At 38.2% G+C, this 22813-nt stretch overlaps 3 protein-coding genes across 4 annotated transcripts; 1 reads left to right on the top strand and 2 right to left on the bottom strand.

The window, feature by feature from the left end:
* Positions 1–1121: 1121 nt before the first annotated feature.
* LOC111435489 (protein FATTY ACID EXPORT 1, chloroplastic) lies at positions 1122–4785 on the bottom strand. Its single transcript, XM_023072875.1, has 6 exons — positions 4491–4785; positions 3665–3893; positions 2084–2248; positions 1760–1806; positions 1629–1669; positions 1122–1520 (listed from the first exon to the last, which is right to left on the bottom strand). Exons 1-6 carry the CDS (start codon positions 4599–4601, stop codon positions 1430–1432), a joined length of 684 nt encoding a protein of 227 aa, XP_022928643.1. The 5' UTR covers positions 4602–4785; the 3' UTR covers positions 1122–1429.
* A 917-nt stretch (positions 4786–5702) lies between these two features.
* Positions 5703–14018, top strand: LOC111435486 (DNA repair protein recA homolog 2, mitochondrial). 2 transcript variants are annotated; one of them, XM_023072872.1, is made up of 8 exons: positions 5703–5936; positions 7081–7141; positions 7982–8199; positions 9279–9366; positions 11693–11865; positions 12090–12236; positions 12318–12452; positions 13355–14018. In XM_023072872.1, exons 1-8 carry the CDS (start codon positions 5841–5843, stop codon positions 13634–13636), a joined length of 1200 nt encoding a protein of 399 aa, XP_022928640.1. In that variant the 5' UTR covers positions 5703–5840; the 3' UTR covers positions 13637–14018. The 2 variants fall into 2 exon arrangements, with proteins under 2 accessions (XP_022928640.1, XP_022928639.1); XM_023072871.1 differs by having other exon boundaries at positions 7078–7141.
* Positions 14019–14919: 901 nt separating this feature from the next.
* LOC111435485 (UDP-N-acetylglucosamine--dolichyl-phosphate N-acetylglucosaminephosphotransferase-like) lies at positions 14920–22728 on the bottom strand. Its single transcript, XM_023072870.1, has 11 exons — positions 22311–22728; positions 20692–20779; positions 20193–20284; positions 19957–20075; positions 18269–18384; positions 18071–18198; positions 17886–17972; positions 16790–16850; positions 16672–16712; positions 16456–16576; positions 14920–15200 (listed from the first exon to the last, which is right to left on the bottom strand). Exons 1-11 carry the CDS (start codon positions 22673–22675, stop codon positions 15141–15143), a joined length of 1278 nt encoding a protein of 425 aa, XP_022928638.1. The 5' UTR covers positions 22676–22728; the 3' UTR covers positions 14920–15140.
* Positions 22729–22813: the final 85 nt, after the last annotated feature.

The following is a 22813-nucleotide window of genomic DNA, read 5'->3' as shown; positions in this document are numbered from 1 at the left end:
TAGGTATGTTTAGGTGATCTAAAGATTCGACTAATTCAAACTAACTAACCAAACTATAAAGGTTGTATGAGTGACATTTTTATAGTCAAATCAACTCGACTAACCTAAAAATAGGGTTACAATTCAATTCTATTCCACGTCATCCAACCCTACTCGACCAACTAAAAAATAGAGTCAACTCAGCCAACTCTATTCCACGTCATCCAACCCTACTCGACCAACTAAAAAATAGAGTCAACTCAGCCAACTCAAATGTATGGGAGGATTATGAACGGTACTATTTTCAACTGGTACCACGTAGCCCTTTGGTTGGGTATTGGGGCCGCTCTCACGACCCGCACCAAACCAGCACTTTATCCCTAGATATCCTTAAAGTATTTGTTGCAAGAATAAATCCTAAAATTTTATTTGGATTTAGTTAAGTATAGTGTAACCGAAGAATAAGTATAACAATTCAAACTCATCGCTAGTAAATATTGTCTACTTGATTTGTTACATATCGTCATTAGCCTCACAATTTTAAAACGCGTCTACTAAGGAGAGGTTTTCACACTCTTATTAGAAATGCCTCGTTTCCTTCTCCAACCGAAGTAGGATCTCACAATAAGTATCAACTAACTCTGTTCAAACCGCCATAAAGAATACAAAGAATACAAGAACCGAACTATCAATGATTAACTAATGAAGTAACCTACCAACACAATTAAACTAATATAAAAAGGCCTCAACCAAGTCTATGGCCATTGTGGCAAGGAAGTTTAACTAAACAAGAGAGCTTTTATCTCACCTAAAAGCCTAAAACTACATCCACTTAGATAAATTTTCAGCTCCCATGTAAAAAGGTTTGATCATCAACTTCCTTAAATTATTATTTTATGTGGATCCCGACATCATATTAGAACATGTTAAAACTTAATTCACCGAATTATTATTTTATTAACATATATACATACACGAACCTGTCATATGGATCCACGACATCATATTAGAACATGTTAAAAGACTTAATTCACCTAATGACAAATATATTTTAAATTAACAATAAATTTGAGTGGGTTCCGTTCATCCCAATCAAATTTAATGAGAACCTATAAATCAACTCAATCGGTAAAATTTTCATCTATTAGAACTCAACCAAATCCAAATAAATTCGTAACCCAATTCAAACGTGAGTTGATAAAGTTTTTCGAACTATCGAGTTTACTACAACCAAACTTGTATTCACATCATATTTGCAAACCTCACAGATGATGAAGTACAGAACATCCCCCCTCCCCTCCAAGCTTTATTTCATATTTAACCATCCCAACAAAAGAAAATAAGTCCTCTTTTCCGTCCTAACTCAACTCAACTCAAACTCAACTCAAACTCAACTCAACATGCTACACAGTAAACGTTTCCTAAATGTAATCAGTAGGATTCAAATTCATTAAGCAGCAGATGGAGAAGGCTTTAATTTTTTTGGTGGCGGGTTTCCCCCAGAAATTACCACATATATGTAGAAGCACAGCATTGCAGCGCTGAGAGAAACAAAGCCAAAACAAGTTTGCGTTGGGAGAATTTGATTAATCTCAAGTAGAGTTAGCGAAGGAAGACATGTCAGTCAGAACTATCAAAAAAGAGTTTACCTGAGTGCAGCGTATAAGGCCGATGGAAACACGTTTTTGGTCTACAATCACGAAAATAGTATAATCACGACATTAATATCTATTGACTCAGGTCGAATATTTATATGGATGAAGTGCGATAAAGTGCATACCGATGAGTACGTCTGAAAACTATTCCAGAAAAATGAGGCGGTAAGTACTGCAAAGATGGTAAGCACACAGTCAAATTCAGAACTTGAACATAACTTTTGTATTTCGAGCAATTAAAACATGCTGAATGCATATATTATGTATACAATTAAAACGAGGCAGTAAGAATGCACGAGCGTACAAGAAGATAGTCCACCAAGAGAGACCGAACAACTAACTATACGAAAAAAGGCTCCAAAGACCTAATTAAAACACGTTATATTGCATGTCTGAAGTATATTTAGAGGGAGATGCAACTGACTTAAAAGAGTAACCAAATCAATTACCTGCTTGTCCTAGAATATATGGCAAACTGGACTTCCCCTGCCTCCAGATTTTCAAACTTAAAGTGCTCAGAGCCAGCAAAGCACCCCCAGAGATCAAACTGGTCAATGCAGACGGGTTTCTCGAAAATATTAAGCTAATAAGGCCACCACTTAGAACAATTCCACCTGTAACGAGTTCATAGTCAAACGTTAGGGGGGGTAAGAACATGGCACCATTAGGTTGTATTCTTTCAAAGTGGAAGGCATGTTTTATTACACAGGAAGGGAAGGTTCTGAACTTAAGCGAACATACAAAGATTAAACGATGTGGGATCTCTATTGCTTTAACGTCCTGATTTATCGGTTTATCATTATTCCAATAAAAGAAACTGTCAGATACTTTCACCCCCTTTTCCTTATTTAAAACCCTCTAATTCAATATCATCCCGTAGATAACAAACAGAGAAACAGACTAAGTCACGCATATTCTCGACATTGCATTGAAACAGAACAGGACATCATCTAGAGACTCTTAAAGTTTAACAAATACAAGAAAGAAATTATCAAATTATCCAGTACCCTAAAGAGAGTTTATAAGGCAATCTGTTCCCGTATCAACACTGGTAAAAAAAAATTTCCAAAGATCAAAGCAGTAAACAAGAATAAGAACTAGTTAGGGCAATTCGAGACAACCAGCTTCCTGTCCCAACACAAATCCCACACACGTGATGATTACATCACACCTGCTATATATATGTGCAGTCTATACTAACTCTTAAATGTTACATTACCATTCCCACCTCTCCCTCCAGTAAACTTTCACAGCACAGACATAGGCCAATAAGTTCACTAACACCCAAAAGCTTCATGGCACGGGGAAAGAAAGCAAACAGATTCAGCTTTCTAAAGGTTGTTAAGCAGAGAACATATCTAATTAACAGTTTGGCAAATGGAATTTTGTTTTCTCCTTCAAGACCAATGCCCACCAGGTGAAGGGCATGCTCAGTCAAATTTTCTTCCAATACCATTGACGAAGAAGTTTTCTTTCTTAAATTTATTCTGAATGAGAAAACGGGAAACGGGTACTGAAGAATTGAAATAATCCCTCACTATTTTATCTCTGTTTCATGTTTTTGTTGCATGAGCTCCTTAAAGATTACTGTTTTATCAGAATACATTATGAAAATTAACCTCAACCAGCTGGTTATTTTCTGCATTCCATTCGTAATCCTCATGATCACATGACTTGAGTCATCTCAGTCATTCTAGAGCCACTAGGTCAAGGCATTTGGCGATCAAATCAACCATTCACATTTTAAACTGAATGAATGCATTTGTAGAACTGCTACTCGTTTCGTATAATAAATAAGTGATTGCAAAAAACTAAGGCTTTGATCAGGTTACAGTTTCTTAATAGCTACATTTAACACAACAAATCATCATTCAATGTAATGCATTTGAGAAACAATATTAGGAGGTGAGAAGCACTTTTCCTCCTCCTCAAGTGAAAGGCCAAGACCCCAACACAATGCAAGCAATAATGTTGCATTCTAACTGCTACAAGCAGCTAGCCTATCAATGACAAAAGAATGCAAAACTCACCGAAGGGAATGCCAAAACAGAAATCATGGATTTTTGCTGATCGTTTAGGCACAGTGCCAACGTCGTTCTCTACATTTCCAACATCAGACGACTCTTCAACACCAGGATATGAATTTGAGGTAACTTGAGATTCTGATGCATAACTGGCATCGCTTAAAGTTGTCTTAGTCTGGGCATCAGCATCAGCAGTATTTGAAGCAGATCCTTCAAGGCTCATAACAATCGATAACTAAAAAAGGAAAACTCGAGTATCAGTTCAACCGATTATGCCACTTGATGCCCTCGTGTTTACCACCATTAACCTAAGCCATTACTTAAACACAGCACAAGAATTAAGCACTTTCAAGAAATGACCATTTCAAAACTTTTAAAACTAAATGGGAACTGTCCTATCTCTTGTCAATTAGAAGTTCGATCTAAGTTCTAAAAAATGTACAGATGAGTATCGATGAAAACTCTAACAAGTGAACAAAGCGAAAACTAAATTCAAGCAGAGAAGCAATAAAATTCAAGCAGCAGCGAGAGCTTATTAGATTGAACGTAGTATTAAATCAGGTAATCGAAACATCAAAATCATTCAACCCAACTTGCAAAAGATACTGTTTCTGAATTAAAACATTCAAGATAGCGAATTTAATCTTAATTATCCGTCCTTGAATGAATATAAATCAAATCCCAGACTTACAGAAAAAGCGTTTTCATCACTAATTCATAATAGCGAAACAGACTCATAACTCATCGAAATTCACAACAATTTCTTCAAATCTCGGATTCGTAAAGTTGCCAAAAGAAATCAGAAACAAGAATACGGAAATGAAACACAAACCTTAGGCAAGGAAAGAGAAGGGCGAGGAGCTAAAAATGAGCGGCGCTGTTGCAGGCGAAAGCCACGGTTGATGGCGAAGAAGCACGAAAACTGAGACGCCGTCGCCGCCATTTTAGATCGGAGCAAGGCTAGAAGAAGAATTAACAACAAAATCGAGCAATCAACGGAGCGAAAATTCAACAAGGAGGATCTGAGTTCCGATTGAATGTGACGAATCGAGTCGGGGGTTTAGAGGATTATACTTATTCGAAGAATCTGGATCGTCTCCACGTTTTACAGAAGACTGAACGAGTTGAATTCACATTAAAATTTTCAAAAAAAGAAAATACCTTATTTCTTTTAATAATAATAAGCCTAAATTAATAAAAATGCCATTTTTAAGATTAATAATATCTTTATTTATTTTTTTTAAATGACAAATTATTACTGCATTATTTCAAAATTAAAAATACCCTCAAATTTTTAAAAATTTCAACATAAAAAAAAATAAAAAAATACATTTATATTAAAAAAATATCCACCAAATTTAAAAATTAGCATTAACATCTTTTATCTATATAAAAGAAAAAATATGATACATTGTAAATTATGTACAAATATTTTAATATTATTTTAGAAAGTTCATTACTTATTTAAAAATTAATAAACTGACTGTAAAAATAATTTTCGAAATTTTTAAATTTTTAAAAGGTATTATTGAAATTTTAATAATTTAATGATATTTTTTAAAGTTGATAATTTTAAAACTATTTTAAACGTTCAGCATAACAAAGTATTAATGATAGTTGGTAAAGTTTTAATAATAATTATAAAATTAAATAAAAATAAAATGAATATTGGTCCCTATCATAAATAAAAGTATTTTTTTTTTAATTAACAATAAATTCGAGCCGGTTTAGTTCAACTTATTCTAATTTTAGAACAATCGGATGAACCATCTCGAACTCAATCCAATCTAAATAATCTCGTAGCTCAATCCAAACCGTACAAATTGAGTTGGGTTGATCGGGCTTTCCTGTCGTCGGATATTTTGGACTCCACTACTAATATTTTAAAAAAAAAAAAGAAAAAAAATATTATCTATTAAATAAATAAACAAAAATCCAAAATATATTTTTTTTATTTTTGGGATTTTTGTATTAGAAATGTTTTTTTTTTTTTTTTTTTTTTTTTTTTTTTTTTAGAAATAAATTCATTTCATCATCTGAGTTTTTACAATGGGCTTGATTCAAGTAACCTCCACAAGCACCGAAATGAACAATGGAGCTTCTCCTCTGCAGAATCCCCAAGCGCCGAAGCTCTTAATCTTCAAACCCTAACCCCAAACTCTCCTCATTAAGCTTTACGATCATGCCATTCTTCCTCGCATCTTCAGTCTTCCGTTCTTGCCGTCTCAAGCATTTTGAAGTAACGCGCCTTTCGTCTCTGTTCTACGCCATCCGCCATGTATCTTTCCTTTTACTGCTTCTTTTACTTGTATTAGTTCAGACCTTTGTCTTAAATTGATATTATTTGTTCTTGTTGGAATTTCAAGCTTTTTATTTCTGGGTTTTGTCTGTAATGTCCTCTGGATTGAAATGAATTAGATATTGGCATAGAATGATAAGCTTTTTTTCTTGTGAATGTGAAAAGTGTGAGATCCTACATCGGTTGGAGAGCGGAACGAAGCATTCTTTATAAAAGTGTGGAAATCTCTTCCTAACCGATGCGTTTTAAGAACTTTGAGAGGAAGTCCAAAAGGATGGTGTGCTTGAGCTGTTACAAATGGTATTAGTGCTAGACATTGGGTGAGGTGCTAGTGAGAACGTTGGGCTTCGAAGGGAGGTGGATTGTGAGATCCTACATCGATTGGAGAGAGGAATGAGGGCCAGTGAGGATGTTGGCCCCAAAAGGGGTGGATTGTGAGATCCCATATCGATTGGAGAGAGGAACGAGTGCCAGCGAGAACGCTGGGCCGCGAAGGGGGGTGGATTGTGAGATCTCACATCGGTTGGAGAGGGGAATGAAGCATTCTTTATAAGGGTGTAAAAACCTCTTCTTGGTAGACGCGTTTTAAAAACCTTGAGAGGAAGTTTGAAAGGGAAAGCTCAAAAGAGGACAGTATCTACTAGCGGTGTGCTAGGGCTGTTATAAATGGTATCAGAGCTAGACACTGGATGATGTGCCAGCAAGAACGCTGGGCTCCAAATGGGTGGTGGATTGTGAGATCCCACATCGATTGGAGAGAGGAACAAGTGCCAGTGAGGATGCTGGGTCCCGAATGGGGTGGATTGTGAGATCCCACATCGGTTGGAGAGGGGAATAAAGCATTCTTTATAAGGGTGTGGAAACCTCTCCCTAGCAGACACGTTTTAAAAACCTTGACGGGAAGCCCAAAAGGAAAAGTTCAAAGAGGACAGTATCTATTATCTATTAGCCGTGCGGTTCACAAGAAGGAAAAGGAAGAAACGAAAGGATTTAGATATCATTTTTGGATAATGGGGATTTTGAAAGTATTTTGTCTCTGTTTAGCTTTCAATTTAGTAAGATTTTATTGATGGGTTTTCCGAGTTTTGTGTTTCTTTTGTGACCCTTTTCACTTTTGTTACAGAAGAGAAGGAGAGATGTGATCAACTGCTTGGGTTTGGATGCTTGTCATTTTTCTTCACTTGGTAAAAGCGCCAGCGATCTTTTTCTTTTTCTTTGTTGCTCATTTGTAATGATCCTAGATTTCTACTTACCTAGAGTCGCTACTGTCATCATAGCCTAATCATTTCTATGCAGAAATAGACGTTTAAACTTTTTTATAAGACATAAACTTCGTGTTATTCTAGCTTAAGTGTAAGAAAATAAATGTGACTACCGTTGTCAACCGTACAGGGATGCCTTGCCTTTACCTGAAATAGAAATAGAAGTAGCACTGACTTGAGTATTTTAAATGCAAACACATGCTATTTTCCATGAATGCAAACACATATAGTTCCATGAATGGGACCTATCAAAATATGCTATTTTCTTAAGGCGGCCATCCTAACGGGCAATTGGAATGTGTACTTAATTTCCCTACCCACGGTCCAAACGTGCGAGTATGGACCCACTAGTTGGTTCGCATACCTCCTGGGCTCTCTTTCTGGTCGGGCGAGCATTCTCTGGTAGTTGTTGATGCCGGACACCGGTTAGGAAGCGACCATCACGACAACATTATGATAACATAATGATCATTTTCCTGCCTCGTAGCGTACGCATCCGTACTATCGTGAAGGATAAGGGGTATCCCCTAACGCATGAACACACAATAATGCATGAGGTCCCAACATTTTTTCATTTTCATTACCATTTAATACAACCCCACTAGCGTCTTCTTTCATATCATATTAGCTTGCTTGTCATTTTTCCTCACTAGGTAAAAGCGCAAGCGATCTCTTTCTTTGTAGCTCATTAGTTATATAAGAGATGTCCAATTGACGGTTTCTGTTTACCTGATACACCTTAATTTGTGTTTATGGCTTTAGTTGATGTTTCGGAGTTCGAATGTGATAAGCTTAGTGATGATACTAGAACAACAGAGAAAGATGCTGCACTACGTTTGGCAGTCACTCAGCTTGCTGGTGAGTTTGGGAAGGAATCTATGTTGTGTTTGCAGAGGTTTTTCAGCTCCCGGAATGCACCTGTGATTTCTACTGGATCATTAAAGCTTGACCTTGCTCTTGGGATTGGAGGATTACCTAAGGTGAGTAATTGCAAGTTGAATTCTTCTTCTGCCTTATATTTGATTCATTCATGTACTTTTGGAATTGGAATGTGTTTGCAGTTAAAGTTCGTGTCGGGTTGATTTGAACATAAACAGGTTTAACGGTTGTTACTTTGTATCGTCGTCTTGTCTTATAGGAGAAATTTTCTTATGTATGTTTTGAACCTTACCATAGTTGGGTTTGTTGCATGTTATTTAGTATCATATTTCATTTCTTCTTGTTGTTTCTTCAAGGGTGGGTTTGAGTGGCAATCTTGTGGAGGATTGTCGGAATCCCACGTTGCTAATTAAGAGAAAGATCATAGGTATATAAGTAAGGATTACTATCTCCATGTATGAGGTCTTTTGGGGAAACCGAAAGCAAAGCCATGTGAGCTTATGCTCAAAGTGGACAATATTATATCAATGTTGAGGGTTGTTGTTCCTAACATGGTATCAGACTCATGCTCTTATCTTAACTTAGTCATGTCAATAGATTTCTCAAGTGTCGAACAAAGAAGTTGTGAGCCTCGATTGTGTAGTTATAGTGTGACTCAGGTGTCGAACAAAGTTGTGAGTCTCGAAGGTGTAGTCATAGTGAAGATTCGTGCTAAGCTCTATTGGACCCAGAGAAAAGGAGTCATCTAGATAGTCTAGACAGGCAGATGACTTTTTGAGGGGAGACCCAATGGTGGGTGTAGTCATGAAGATTCATGCTAGAGCTCTACTTAACCAGTAATGTACTCCAGAGAAAGGGTGTCGTCCTGATAGTGCTAGACAAATAGAGGACGGTTTAAGGGGAGGCTCAATGATGTACTTTGTTCGAGGGGAGGATTGTTGGAGTCCCACATTGACTAATTAAGCGGAAGATCATAAGTATATAAGTAAGGGACACTATCTCTGTTGGTACAAGACCTTTTGGGGAAACCAAAAGCAAAACCATGAGAGCTTATGCTCGGACAATTATGTAGTTTCAGCATGATTCAGTTCTAAGTCGTATGATTATTTATAAATTACATAATGCATACTTATGAAAGTTTGCAAAAGCATTGTTCGTGAGCACTCTACTTGCTATGCAGGGAAGAATAGTTGAAATTTATGGGCAAGAAGCTTCTGGAAAGTCAACATTGGCGCTCCACATCATTAAGGAGGCTCAGAAACTTGGAGGTAACCGGTATCTGTTGGTTTTGCCTTTTTTTTTGGATCAGAATGATAACTGCCTGTTGATAATTCTGACAAGTTGTTTAGTTTAAAATATTTTGTTCAAGATGAAACCCATTTGGTTTGGTATCAACCCGGATTTTTATACCGTCCTTTTTTTTCATGCTCGTTCTTCGTTTTTATCCAATCTCATAACATATCGAAACTACTTGTTGGATCATGGATTGTTATTGTTGAGAATTATTGACAAGAGTAGTCCCGCATAGGAAGATCTTGGGTTTGTAAGGTAAGGAACACTATCTCCCTTGGCATGAGGTCTTTTGGGGAAACCAAAAACAGAACCATGAGAGCTTATGCTCAAAGTGGACAATATCATACCATTGTGGAGGTTCGTGATTCCTAACATGGTATCGGAGCCATGCCCTTAACTTAGCCATATTAATAAAATCCTCAAATGTCGAACAAAGACACTGTAAGCCTTGAAGGAGTAGTAAAAAAAGACTCAAGTGTCAAACAAATGGTGTACTTTGTTTGAGGGCTCCAGAGAAAGGAGTTGAGCCTCGATTAAGGGAAGGTTGTTTGAGAGCTCCATAGGCCTCAGGGGAGGCTCTATGGTGTACTTTGTTTGAGGGGAGGATTGTTGAGGATTATTGAAAAGAGTAGTCCCACATTGGCTAATTAAGAGGAAGATCATGGGTCTATAAGTAAGGAACACTATCTCCATTGGCATGAGACTTTTTGGGGAAACCAAAAGCAAAACCACGAGAACTTATGCTCAAAATGGACAATATCATACCATTGTGGAGGTTCGTGATTCCTAACCGTTATTGCTCTCACTTTCAAATTCAAGTCTTGACTTCTATTATTTATTATTATTTTTATGAATGAATTGTGAATGTTGTAATGAATTATGGAGATAAGATGGTATTATTTTCCAAAATATGATTTTTTGTCGGCGTAGCCAGCAATCTCACACACACTAATGATAGAATGCTCCGATACCGCTTTTTTGAAAATACTACTTGCGGATTTGTGAAGGAGATGTCGTGAGAGGAGAGACAAGGAGACAAATAACACTGATTTTATCAAAAACCTTTTCTATTGCTCTGTATTTCTTTGCTCTCTGTTTTTTGCTCTGACTTTACAGGAAAAGGATTAGGTATTTATAACCTTTCTAACACTAATAATAGGGTGAGAGAAACGCTCATAAACCCTTACCATCATTCTCTATAACAGCTCTGGGCCTTGTCTTTCAACTGGCTTTTAAGTATTTGGTATTTTAAGTATTTCAACAGAATTTACCAATGTAATTTAGTACAACTTTCTTTGCCCCTTTTCTAGTTTGTATTTTCCTATCTTTTATCTCTTTTTAGGTGCAATTTCCCTTGTCCCCTTTCTGGTTTGGAAGGTCACTTAGGAGCAAACAAGAAAGGCAGATTAATACATGGCTTTCAAGGAAACTTTGAAATGTGGCGGGTCAATGATTCACCAATATGACTGTAAAAAACACACGTGCATAAGTATATTTCGTGCAACGTGTACCACAAGGACATATGTCCTAGCCTGTGAGATCCCACATCGGTTGGGAGGGGAATGAAGCATTTCTTATAAGGGTGTGGAAACCTCTTCCTAGTAAACACATTTTAAAACATTGAGGGAAAACCCAGAAGGGAAAGCCTAAAGAAGACAATATCTATTAGAAGTGGACTTAGGCTGTTACAAATGGTATTAGAGTTGGGCACGGAACGATGTGCTAGCAAAGACGCTGGCCTCCCAAGGGGAGTAGATTGTGAGATCCCACTTCGGTTGGAGAGGAGAACGAAGAATTCCTTATAAGGGTATGGGAACCTCTCCCTAGTAGTTGCATTTTAAAACCGTGAGGCTGACGACGATATGTAACGGGCCAAAACAGACAATATCTGCTAGCGGTGAGATTGGACTGTTACAAATGGTAACAGAGCTAGACACCAAGTGGTGTGCCAGCGAGGACGCTGAGCCAGACACCGAGCAGTGTGCCAACGAGGACGCTAAGCTAGATACCGAACGGTGTACCAACGAGGACGCTGGGACCCCAAGGGGGGTGGATTGTGAGATCCCACATCGGTTGGAGAGGGAAACGAAGCATTCCTTATAAGGGTGTGGAAATCTCTCCCTAATAAACGTGTTTTAAAACCTTGAGGGGAAGTGTAGAAGGGAAAGCCAAAAGAGGACAATATCTGTTAGCGGTGGACTTGGACTGTTACATAGCCATACCAAGTTTCGTGGAATTTATCGACAGATTTTTGGTTTCTTTGTTTCATTATCTTTTGCTTATTGATTTTCCCCTGGGCAGGATATTGTGCATATTTTGACGCAGAGAATGCAATGGACATGTCACTTGCTGAAGCAATGGGTATAAACGTAGATAATCTTCTTATTTCACCTCCAGATACTGCTGAAAATTTGTTGTGTGCCGTTAATACGTTAGTTAAAAGTGGATCGGTCGACGTAATCGTGGTTGATAGCGTAAGACTACCTTGCCCTCATGTATTGTATTACCTATCTCAAAACGTCTTATTTAGTTATGGTTCTGCCATGATCTTCGTTTTATTTGCCAAAATTCTGAGGACCGATAGCGATATATTCAGTAACTATGTCATTTGTCATATGCTTCTATTCTTAGGACTCGTGGACTAGTTTTATATTATCGAGTCTTCGATAGTCCGCTGATGCTTTCATTGGAACTGCAGGTAGCTGCACTTGTTCCACAAAGTGAACTCGATGCTTTGATTGGCAGTCCACAGAAAGACGTTCAATCTCGAGTGATGACCCGAGCGTTGAGGAAAATACATTATTCCCTGAGCCTATCTGAAACTCTGATTGTTTTTATTAATCAGGTTGGAACTAAGTTGCAAAAGTTCTTCCTCATATTGTCAGTATAAGAAAGTGTTTCACTATGCAGCATTATCGTCTTACAGGTTAGATCGAGCGGAGGGGCTCGGGGTGGTTTTGGACAGATGAATGAGGTAACCTGTGGTGGGAATGCCTTGCAATTCTATGCAGCAGTCAGATTGAGGCTTTTGAGAAGGGGATTACTGAAGAGTGACGATAAGGTACGCTTCATCTCGTAGTTGCTAGCCGTGATTCGTTGTAATAGTCAAAGCCCACCGTTAATAGATATTGTCTGTTTTGGCCTGTTACCTATCGCCGTTAGCCTCACGGTTTTAAAACGCGTCTACTAGGAGAAGGTTTCACACCCTTATAAGGAATGTATCGTTCCCCTCCCCAACCAATGTGGGATCTCACAATGCATCCTCCTTGGGGCCCCAACGTTCTCGTTGGCACACTGTTCGGTGTTTGGCTCAGCGTCCTCGCTGGCACACCGCTCGGTGTCTGGCTATGTTACCATTTGTAACTGTCCAAGTTCACCGCTAACAGATATGGTCTGCTTTGGCCTGTTACGTATCGCCGTCAGCCTCACGGTTTTAAAACGCGTCTACTAGGGAGAGGTTTCTACACCCTTATAAGGAATGCTCTGTTCTTCTCTTCAACCAATGTGGGATCTCACAATCCACCCTCCTCGGGACCAGCATCCTCACTAGCACACCACTCGGTGTCTGGCTCTGTTACCATTTGTAACCGCTCAAGCCCACCTCTAACAGATATTGTTTGCTTTGACCCGTTACATATTGCCATCAGCCTCACGGTTTTAAATCCGTCTACTAGGGAGAGGTTTTCACACCCTTATAAGGAATGCTTGGTTCCCCTCTCCAACCAATGTGGGATCTCACATTCGTTAACATGGTTTTACCGATTATTTACAACATAGCTTCATTTTTGGATTGTATACTTTAGACCTCTCCAACCAATGTGGGATCTCACATTCGTTAAAACGCGTCTACTAGTCATTTAATTTTTGCAGCATTTTGCGTTAATATGAAACCTGAGAAGACTTTAGACCTCTGGTTTTTCATGTATGGAATGCTTTCTTAAATCCGACCATGGTTTGTTCTAGGTCACGGGTCTTGCGGTTGCCGTGCAAGTGGTGAAAAATAAATTAGCAACGTCGATGAAAACGGCAGAACTCAGGATACGCTTTGGGAAAGGCTTATGCTGTGAATCTGAGGTTTTGGAATTGGGTTGTGAGCATGGAGTTATTCTTAAAGATGGAAACAACTTTCGTATAGAAGGGAGGATTTGCAGCAGCAAGTATGAAGCACACCAATATCTTATGGAAAATGAAGATGTTCTTTGTAAGGTGGTTGAGATCTTAAGAAACCAATTATTTGTACAATAGTAGAGTTCTTCACCCCTTGATGATTTCCTTGAATTATGGCTTTGCGAGTCGTTTACGATAACCCGAGCAAGGGAAGAGTCATTGGAGAAGTCGAAAGTCTTTAGAGGCTTCTCGTTGAGAACTGACAAAAGGAAGAGAGCAACCGTGTAATCCATAGCTTGCTTTGATTAGTTGACAGGGCGGGCTCGGAGAGGTCATTGCCAATGCCATTAGCCTACGATGGTTGACATTTTGTTTCGAGTAGTGGGTGCATTCTTCCATTTTCAAGTCGGGCAAAAAGCAAGAATTTGGCTTTCTTGTTGATTCAACGTAACTACAATATTCAGGTATTTGTATGATTATAGAGTTAAAAGATAATATTTTGATTGATATTATTGAAATTATTTATTATATATATATTTGTGTTTTAATGAGATAGTAAAAAAACTCGAGTACAATACAACAAAACATTTGAAGTTGATCGATATTTTATTAAAGATAAGTTAGAGAACGGGATAGTATGCATTAGTTATATGCCCTCATGACTACAATCGATAGATGTACTAACAAAAAAAACTTTGCAGCTCGATGTTTGAATGGATCTTGAGGAGTGTCGAAAGACCGACAATATTTTTATGGATTGTTACCTGATGTCGGGAGAAGTGGTTAGTAAGATATTTCACTTGCAATGTGTAACTCCTTAAGGTCAAATCCAAATTAGGTAAAGCAAGTAAGGGGGCATGATATTCTCCGACTAGAATTTAATTTAATGGTGAAGCAACGGCACTAAAGTCTTTGCTAATACATGGAACTTTTTACCCCATTTACGCTTCGAGGCATGGGTCAGTCTTGTATTTCCTTTATCGTCTCTCGATCAACTTCTACTCCTTGGTTGTCACAACATAAGCTAAGATTCGAGCATAACAACTAAAACCAAACTCCCTTCATGCCACCCGACACACCCAATGCCTTCTAAGGTGTGGGCAACACCATTCTGCTAACGTTTAATGACAAAAAGACAACAAATATCGCTAGACGCGAATCAAGAAATCTCCATGAAAATGGATATGACCTCCATTAAAGTCCTCGTGATTGAGGATACAAACAAATACCATGACATCTGACTCACATAAGCCCTATCTCCGACCAAGAGGTCAGAGAAAAAAGAAAAAAGAATAATGCCCAGAAATTGACATAGTTCAAATGATTAATGCATATAGTATCGATCAAGAGCCCACCTAATACGTTCTCGAGCTCAAAAATAACAAATAAAAAATGACTTTGGCTGCAATAAGGTAAGAACGTAGCAAAAGAACATTTCAGAAACTTTCATGTGATCAGATATCAACCATATAAAGAGCAAACTTTTCATTTGACACACGGTTAAATATAAACAAAGTTCTAACTTTCTAAGCTAAAATCAAATCATATTCTTTTAACTCAACAACAGCAGAGTAAACCACTTCGAAGTATATGATGGTATGATTTTGAAATGCTTCGAAGTGAAGATTGTTTTGTTTTTGCATCATTTATACCATCCAGTAAGCAAATACCTCAGCAAGAAACAGAAGCAGCAAGAAACGCCCTGCTCACAGATAAATGTAAGAACGATTATATAGAACAAAACATGGAGATGCATTCGTGATACAAACCAAGGCATCAATCATGCAATATAAACTTCAAGGAAAATGTGAAGAAAATGTTGTTCAAACTATCACATGATGTTGTCGTTCGTACATTAAAGAAGAATAAAGCTTCATTTATTCTTAAATGGTCACAGGGTGGATGATAATTTAGAATTATGGTATTTCTTTAATGGATCAAGTTGGTAAGGATTCATATATTCCTTTCTATTCAATTTTGTGATCATAGAGGGACCCCTTTACCATTATGTATAAATCGACTATTATATTTGTACATATATGGTATAGGGGTACATTCAATCTTTGTTTGTCTATTAGTTCACCATTCTTCGTAGGGTAGAATAGCTTGGTTCAAATCCTGTCTTCGCAAAATAAATTTTTTTTTGTCTAAATTTTTTGTGGATGGTAATTTAGAGTTATGGTGTTTCTTTAATGTATTTTAAAACTTATTTACCTAGTGGCAAATTATGGTCATAAAATATACACAGTGGTTAATTATGTTCATAAATAATAAACGTTACACCGTTTGGAATGCCTTATAGAAGGTTAAGGATTTTAATTTTGAGACTATATAAAGCCATGTATGTTCTTCTAAGAGACCAAATGTTTTCTTTTAGCCAATGGCTAAGTTTCTTTACAATTCTATATAGTTTAGATGACATGTTTAGAATCATTTAAGCTTAACATGATCAATCTTCTGAAGTGATTCGAATCTCAATTACGTGTTCTTGCCTTGAGATATTTAATCAACAAGATAATTCGAATTTTACTTTTCCTTGGAGTGATTCCTTATCACTAAAGCTAGTGTTCTTACATTTTCCTTTAGCCAATGACTAAGTTTCTTTGCAATTCTATATAGTTTATCCCTTGGAGTGATTCCTTATCACTAAGGCTAAGTGTTCTTACATTTTCCTTTAGCCAATGACTAAGTTTCTTTGCAATTATATAGTTTATATTGCATGTTTAGAATCATTCAAGTTTGACACGATCAATCTTATTACTTTTGGAGTGATTCAAATCTCAATCTAGTGTTCTTGCCTTGAAATAATAAGGTAATCCGAATCTTACTCCCCTTAAACGGGATTAATTCTATATAGTCAAGTTCATAACGAACTAAGGGGATTAATTCTTCTTTCTTTTCTTGTTCAGGATGCCTTTGAATAGAAGAAAAACAAAAACAAAACAAAAAAAAATCACCTGGAAAACAAGAAGATAGGTGCAAAGTGATTTCTCTGTTTTTCTCCCAAATATTCGCAAGAAAAAGTTCACAAGTGTTCCATCATTTGTTCCAGTCAGTAGTCCACTCTGTGGATCAAATCTGTGGGCAAGAAGATATAAGAAGACTAAACTATGCAGCAGTATTATTTTTTTCCCCCAAAGAAAAGAAGGATAATAGGATAGGAAAATGCATACCTCGGCAGCCGATGACGTGGACACGCAACAAATCCAAACAACTGCAAACACGTATCTTACACGTTAAACGATGAAAACATACAGATAAGTCTTACACGCACGGAGTAGAGGATCGAACCTGGGGGAGTGACAGAAGGAAGTTCAGAACTTGAGGGAAAAAGAAGATCAGAAGAGTTTCACTGCATCAGGAAGGATATAACAAAAACGAATTAGAAGATCATAGTTAACAAGTCTTGAACCAGTATCTTCAAACAAATGTCATTTGGCTGTGAATCATTTTTTTTACCATTTGGCCAAAGGTAAGTCTTGAATAATCGAAAGAAAGTAAAGACTCAACTCAAGATTCATTCGTTTGAACGAGAAGGAAAGACTCAAATTCTTCTTTCACTCTTTCACTCGGTAAATAGACTGGACGAGAGAAGAAGGTAAAGCAATTCCTTTGCCTTGTCTTCAAGAAAGAAAGAACACTCGCAAGGACTTTTTTATTTTCCATTGAGTACGTTTATTTGTTTTTTTTTTCTTTGTTGCTTCTTTGGAGCATGTCCAATCATTAACATGTAGAATCACATTTGTCTATTGCGTGGGAAGGGACAGGATCTGAGCGACGAAGAGCTGAATCTCAGTGGATTGTGGCAGCAAGGCCACTCTGCCACGATACCATTAGATTAATAAGGGTACAATAGTCATTAGATAAGGAGTTCGCTAGCACGAGATGAGGGTAGACAATATTTTCGTTGTTTATGCATGAGCATACTCGAGTAAGGGCTCCAAGTTTCTTGGATTACATGGACATTCTATGATTTAGGGAAAAAGCTAAGACCTCGGACCCTTTGCAGAGTCGTACAAAAGAAATCTCTTTTGGCTGATTTGTGATCAAAAGAAGTAATCCAATTTCCAAAGATAAATGAAGATTTGTGTAGCTTCAGGCTTCCTCTCAAGCAAAACTACACAGGAACTAGTTTGTTTTTTCTTCTTTTCCTTTTGATGTGTTATCGACTTATATTTGTGAAGCCACAAGCAAAGGCAGATACCGTTATCACTTAATAATCCCAGAATCCTGATCTTTTCAGATATCTGGAGTTCATTTTGAGTGCTCAAGATCGTTAGCCCATCTCCTCCTCGCCGTTTTTTGTGTATTCCATCTACTTGACTATGAAATGTCAATTAAGTTCTAGGGAAGAAAAAAAAAGCGAAACTTAGAACAAAGTACGCACCTAAAATGGCCTAGAATCCCGACCACAGCCATAGTCATCCCAGCAAAGTATGTATAGGTATCTCCCACGAAGACCGATGACGGGTACCTAAATCACGCAAGCCAACAAAAGATGTTGAGAAGACTGAAACATCAAGGAAAAACAGGTAAAAAACTATACGATTTTCGTAAAGCACGATAAATTACCAATTGAAAGCTAGCAAGCCTAAGGATGTGGCTAATAGGGGTTGAACAAGATATGTAGAAAATGCATGGGCCTGCTTGTACTCAGGATCTGTTGACGCTCCAATTTGCATAACGTTATGAACCAATATCTGCAAATTGCTAAGACATGTCATGCTCAAGAAAATTGGGCCCCTTTACTACAGCTTGTTCAGTACTTACCGCAAATGAAATGACAACTGTTTGCCCAACTTCCAAGCCATTTAAACCAGCATGAATGTTAATGGAGTTTGTACAGAACACTGCCAATAGTCCCATATAAAGCTTATATATCCATCCTGTGTATCATAGTGTAGTAGAAATTAGTATCTCGATCACCAAATTATTGGAGAGCTAAGCCAAGTTAGGATTAAGACATTAACTCGTTTGAAATGCTGACCAAGTACATCAACGTTGACACTCACCACTAGCAGATATTTTCCTCTTTGGGCTTTTTCTTTCAGGCTTTTCCTCAAGGTTTTTAAAGCGCGTCTGATAGGGAGAGGTTTCCACACCCTTATAAAGAGTGTTTCGTTCTCCTCCCCAACCGATGTGTGATCTCACGAGAAGTTATTACTGAAGTTACCAATGTGTTAACTGCCTAGGAAGCAGAGACTTATGTGGCCACCGGACTTAGAACTGACGCTTAGTTACAACACAAGCTTCATGCTACATGTTAGTTTAGAACGGCCAAGCGACATGCAAGCAAGCACTGGTTCTCATCCTTAATAAAGTTCCTGGCATAATAAAAGAGTATAACACTTTCAGAGGACTGTTTCTAGATATATACCACAACAGTCTGGGGAAATGGTCAGCTCCGGTGAGATCCCATACCGATTGGAGAGAGGAACAAAACATTCCTTATAAGGGTGTGGAAACCTCTCCCTAGCAGACACGTTTTAAAAAACCTTGAGGTGAAATCCGAAAGAGAAAGCCTAAAGAAGACAATATTTGCTAGCAGTAGGCTTGGGCGGTTACAAATGGTATTAGAGCCAGGCACCAGGCGGTGTACCAGTGAGGATGTTGGGCCTCCAAGGAGGATTGATCGTGAGATTCCACATCGATTGGAGAGGGGAACGAAATATGTCTTATAAAAGTGTGGTAACCTCTCCCTAGTAGACACGTTTTAAAAAACATTGAGGCAATGAGTTACAAGCCATTCTTCTCTTACAACACATCCTTGTAAACCAGTAGATCATTGCGAGAAAATGCAAAATTTTATTAGCGAAGTTATATCACAACTTTAACCCTCCTCGCTTGGTTTGAAAATTTCAAAAAGGCCTAACAAGTCAAATTAATATTAATGAGCGAAGGAAAAATATTATAGGAGTTAGAACACTCGACCTCCTGCTCTAATATCACCCCGTTAAATCACCACTAGACTCATAAACTTAAGCTAAATAGGTTACGATAAATTTAATTATATCAATACTTCATCAAAAGCACTCTCTTTAGATTAACAAATTCTCATTTAGAAACCTCCTCTTTATCTTGAAGGGCTTCATTACTCGGGGACGAGTATCTTTGACTCATGGTAGAAATAGGCAAAACTCAAGGGAGAGAAGACCGAGGAGCACAAGTGTGAGAATCCCATATTGGTTGGGGAGGAGAACGAAATACCGTTTATAAGGGTGTGGAAACTTTTCCCTAGCAGACGCATTTTAAAAATCTTGAGTGGAAGCCTGAAAGGGAAAGCCCAAAGAGGACAATATCTGCTAGCGGTGGGCTTGGACCGTTACAACAAGAGAATTCTCGAACAAGCATAACTGAATTTTAGAATACTCCAAAACTTGTGACATTGGATCAACATAGAACAACATTGGATCATGCATTCTATCTCCAACATAAACATATTTTGTCTGAAATCTTACCAAGATCTAAGACATCCATTCCAAGGTATGGAATCAAAGGCTTTGGGATTATAATAGTAGTGTGCCCAGCGTAAGCCATCAACAAGGGGAGAGCAGCAAACGATGGCAGTAGCAGTTTCCTGATCTTTACCGCAAATAAAAGAAGGCAGGTCAGAATATAGTCTTAGAATTACTAAAGCACCATGCTAGATGACATCTTAGATATGAAACAAACATTGAGTAAAGAAAATACTCACACTCTCCAGGGGACATCAAGAACATCATCTACAAATCCAAGCAATGTCATAAAGCAAATAGATGCCAAGGCTGCATTGTACTCAACGAGCCACTGCATTGTCACATTATTTAACAGTTTAATCTTTGAAAAATTGACACATAAATTTGACAAAACTCATGCAAGTGCTTGTTTGATAAAGTTGAGCATAAGATAAAAGTGTTTTCGTTGCCGTGGAATAAGAAGCCTTCGTATTTTAATGCATGTATTTAATTTATTCGGAGCCTATTAGAGCAGGATTCCTTTTTTGGGGAATATGGGTCAAACTAAGGCTTTTATGATCAACATCTCCCCACCCTCGCCAAAATATGAAGAATAATTAAAGAATCATTATAGCAAATATATCAATTAAAACTAAATTAAATAAAAAGAAGAACAGAAATCTACTCAATAGGAAGGAATTAATCCATAGCTATGAAACAACTTCAAATGGCAAAAATCTTTGTAGGCTTGGGGCTCACATTTGAATCTGATGTGAAGTTAAAATACTGAAACGCAATTGCTAAGACCAAGAAGGAAATCCCCACAACAATTCCCAGCGACTCAGGCCTGCAAAACACAGTGAAGTATCAGAAAGTGCATCAAAAAGGTACATGAGATTTAAAACTAGCAAATATAGATGTCTTATAACAAAAGTTTAAAAACACATCATCTGAGATCCCCATTGGTTGGGGAGGAGAACGAAACACCCTTTATAAGGGTGTGGAAACCTTTCCCTAGCAGACGTATTTTAAAAACCTTGAGGAGAAGCCCGAAAGGGAAAGCTCAAAGAGGACAATATCAACTAGCGGTGGGCATGGACCATTATAGACGGTATCAGAGCCAGGCACCGGGCGATGTGCCAGCGAGGAGGTTGTTCTCTGAAGGGGGGGTAGACACAAGGCGGTGTGCCAGTAAGGACGCTGGGCCCCGTAGGGGGGTGGATTTGGTAGGGGTCCCACATCGATTGGAGAAAGGACCTGGTGCCAGTGAGGACATTGAGCCCTGAAGGGAGGTGGATTGTGAGATCGCATATCGGTTGGGGAGGGGAACGAAACACTCTTTATAAGGGTGTGGAAACATTTCCCTAGCAGATGCGTTTTAAAAACCTTGAGGGGAAGACCAAAAGGGAAAGCTCAAAAAGGACAATATCGGCTAGCGGTGGACATGGGCCGTTACAGATGATATCAGAACTAGACACCGGGCGATGTGTCAGCGAGGAGGTTGTTTCCCGAAGGAGGGTAGACACAAGGCGGTGTGTCAGTAAGGACACTGGGCCCCGAAAGGGGGGGGTGGATTTGGTAGGGGTTCCACATTGATTGGAGAAAGGAACGAGTGCCAGCGAAGACGTTAGGCCCTGAAAGGGGGTGGATTGTGAGATCCCACATCGGTTGGGGAGGAGAACGAAACACCCTTTATAAGGGGGTGGAAACCTTTCCCTAGCAGACGCGTTTTAAAAACCTTGAGGGGAAGCCCGAAAGGGATAGTCTAAAGAGGACAATATCTACTAGCGGTAGGTCGGACCGTTACACATCCTGAGTCAAAAACAATTTTTTCACAGAAGCAACTATCCAAAAACAAAAAAGAAAACTGGTTTCTTAACTTACCTCCTCATTTATAAATGCCACCAGAATTTCAATTACCTAATGTTGTTATCATTGATCACATGAATTCAGTAACTGCCTACTATATATCCCTAAAATATCATTCATAATATATTAATTCATGAATAACCAGTTCATAAAATAACCATAACTCCGACACTTACTTACGAAAAATAAACTATTTTATGCCCAATACCATAGGCCAAATCCTCCAGAGAAGATTCATGATGTTAATTCCTCAAAAAAAAATTAGAGACAATAAATAGATTATCTGTAATTTTGTTTTATTTAATTGATTTTTTTAGTTCAATTTGGTCTATTTGGAGCTTGGCAATCAGAAAATTGAACCCATAAACATTCCGAAACCTAATTTAAACTAGAAGTCACCCAGAAAGTTAAATCAAACTGAACAAAAATTCTGGCAAGCAAAAACCAAATCATGTTCCCAAAATGTCTAAATCTAATCAGAGTTATCAATTTGAATTGAAATCACTTACACTTTAACCGCGCCTTGAGGGGTACCCCGCTTGTTGATATCATAGCCAAATAAATTACGCCTAATAACGTATCTGGAGGCAACAGGTATCATCCACAGAGTGACAAAGAATCCAGCAAGACTGAGGCCAGCATTGATGATGATTGATCTTCTGAGCTCTATGTCGATCTTGTAGCGGTAGAAGATGAGGTAAAGGTATGGGACAGAGAAGAAGAGAACGAGCTTGAAGATAAAACCTGTTTTCGGCGGCGCAAGGGGCGGATCATCCGATATTATTGGGGATTTGCTTTGGTGGATCTTGTCTATTTCTTTGGGAGAAGGTTCTTTGACCGATGGGTTTGCAGAAGCTCTCTTGCGAGCAGTCATGGCGGATGATATTGAGTCTCTACGCTTCCTAATCTCTTTTTCTTCTGTGATTTCTCATTTCTCAAATTTAATTTGGAATTAATAAAATTTTATGACATGTCTGTTGATCATGTGTCATTGACCAACCAAATGGCGCCA

Source organism: Cucurbita moschata, unplaced genomic scaffold, assembly GCF_002738365.1.
Source record: "Cucurbita moschata cultivar Rifu unplaced genomic scaffold, Cmos_1.0 Cmo_Scf00049, whole genome shotgun sequence".
NCBI classification, from domain to species: Eukaryota; Viridiplantae; Streptophyta; class Magnoliopsida; order Cucurbitales; family Cucurbitaceae; genus Cucurbita; species Cucurbita moschata.
The sequence above is the reverse complement of the archived record's forward strand: the minus strand, read 5'-3'. Positions and strand labels throughout refer to the sequence as shown.

Excerpts from the sequence above, each read along its gene's own strand:
- LOC111435486 (XM_023072871.1), top strand. The coding sequence starts at position 5,841 with ATGCCATTCTTCCTCGCATCTTCAGTCTTCCGTTCTTGCCGTCTCAAG. Across the intron at positions 8,200-9,278 it reads GGATTGGAGGATTACCTAAG|GGAAGAATAGTTGAAATTTA; the intron begins GTGAGTAATTGC and ends CTTGCTATGCAG. Across the intron at positions 9,367-11,692 it reads GGAGGCTCAGAAACTTGGAG|GATATTGTGCATATTTTGAC; the intron begins GTAACCGGTATC and ends TCCCCTGGGCAG.
- LOC111435485 (XM_023072870.1), bottom strand. The coding sequence starts at position 22,675 with ATGACTGCTCGCAAGAGAGCTTCTGCAAACCCATCGGTCAAAGAACCT. Across the intron at positions 16,851-17,885 it reads GGGATTCTAGGCCATTTTAG|TGAAACTCTTCTGATCTTCT; the intron begins GTGCGTACTTTG and ends TTCCTGATGCAG. Across the intron at positions 16,713-16,789 it reads TCCTTCTGTCACTCCCCCAG|TTGTTTGGATTTGTTGCGTG; the intron begins GTTCGATCCTCT and ends ACGTGTTTGCAG.
- LOC111435489 (XM_023072875.1), bottom strand. The coding sequence starts at position 4,601 with ATGGCGGCGACGGCGTCTCAGTTTTCGTGCTTCTTCGCCATCAACCGT. Across the intron at positions 3,894-4,490 it reads CTTCTCTTTCCTTGCCTAAG|TTATCGATTGTTATGAGCCT; the intron begins GTTTGTGTTTCA and ends TTCCTTTTTTAG. Across the intron at positions 1,807-2,083 it reads ATATATTCTAGGACAAGCAG|TACTTACCGCCTCATTTTTC; the intron begins GTAATTGATTTG and ends CCATCTTTGCAG.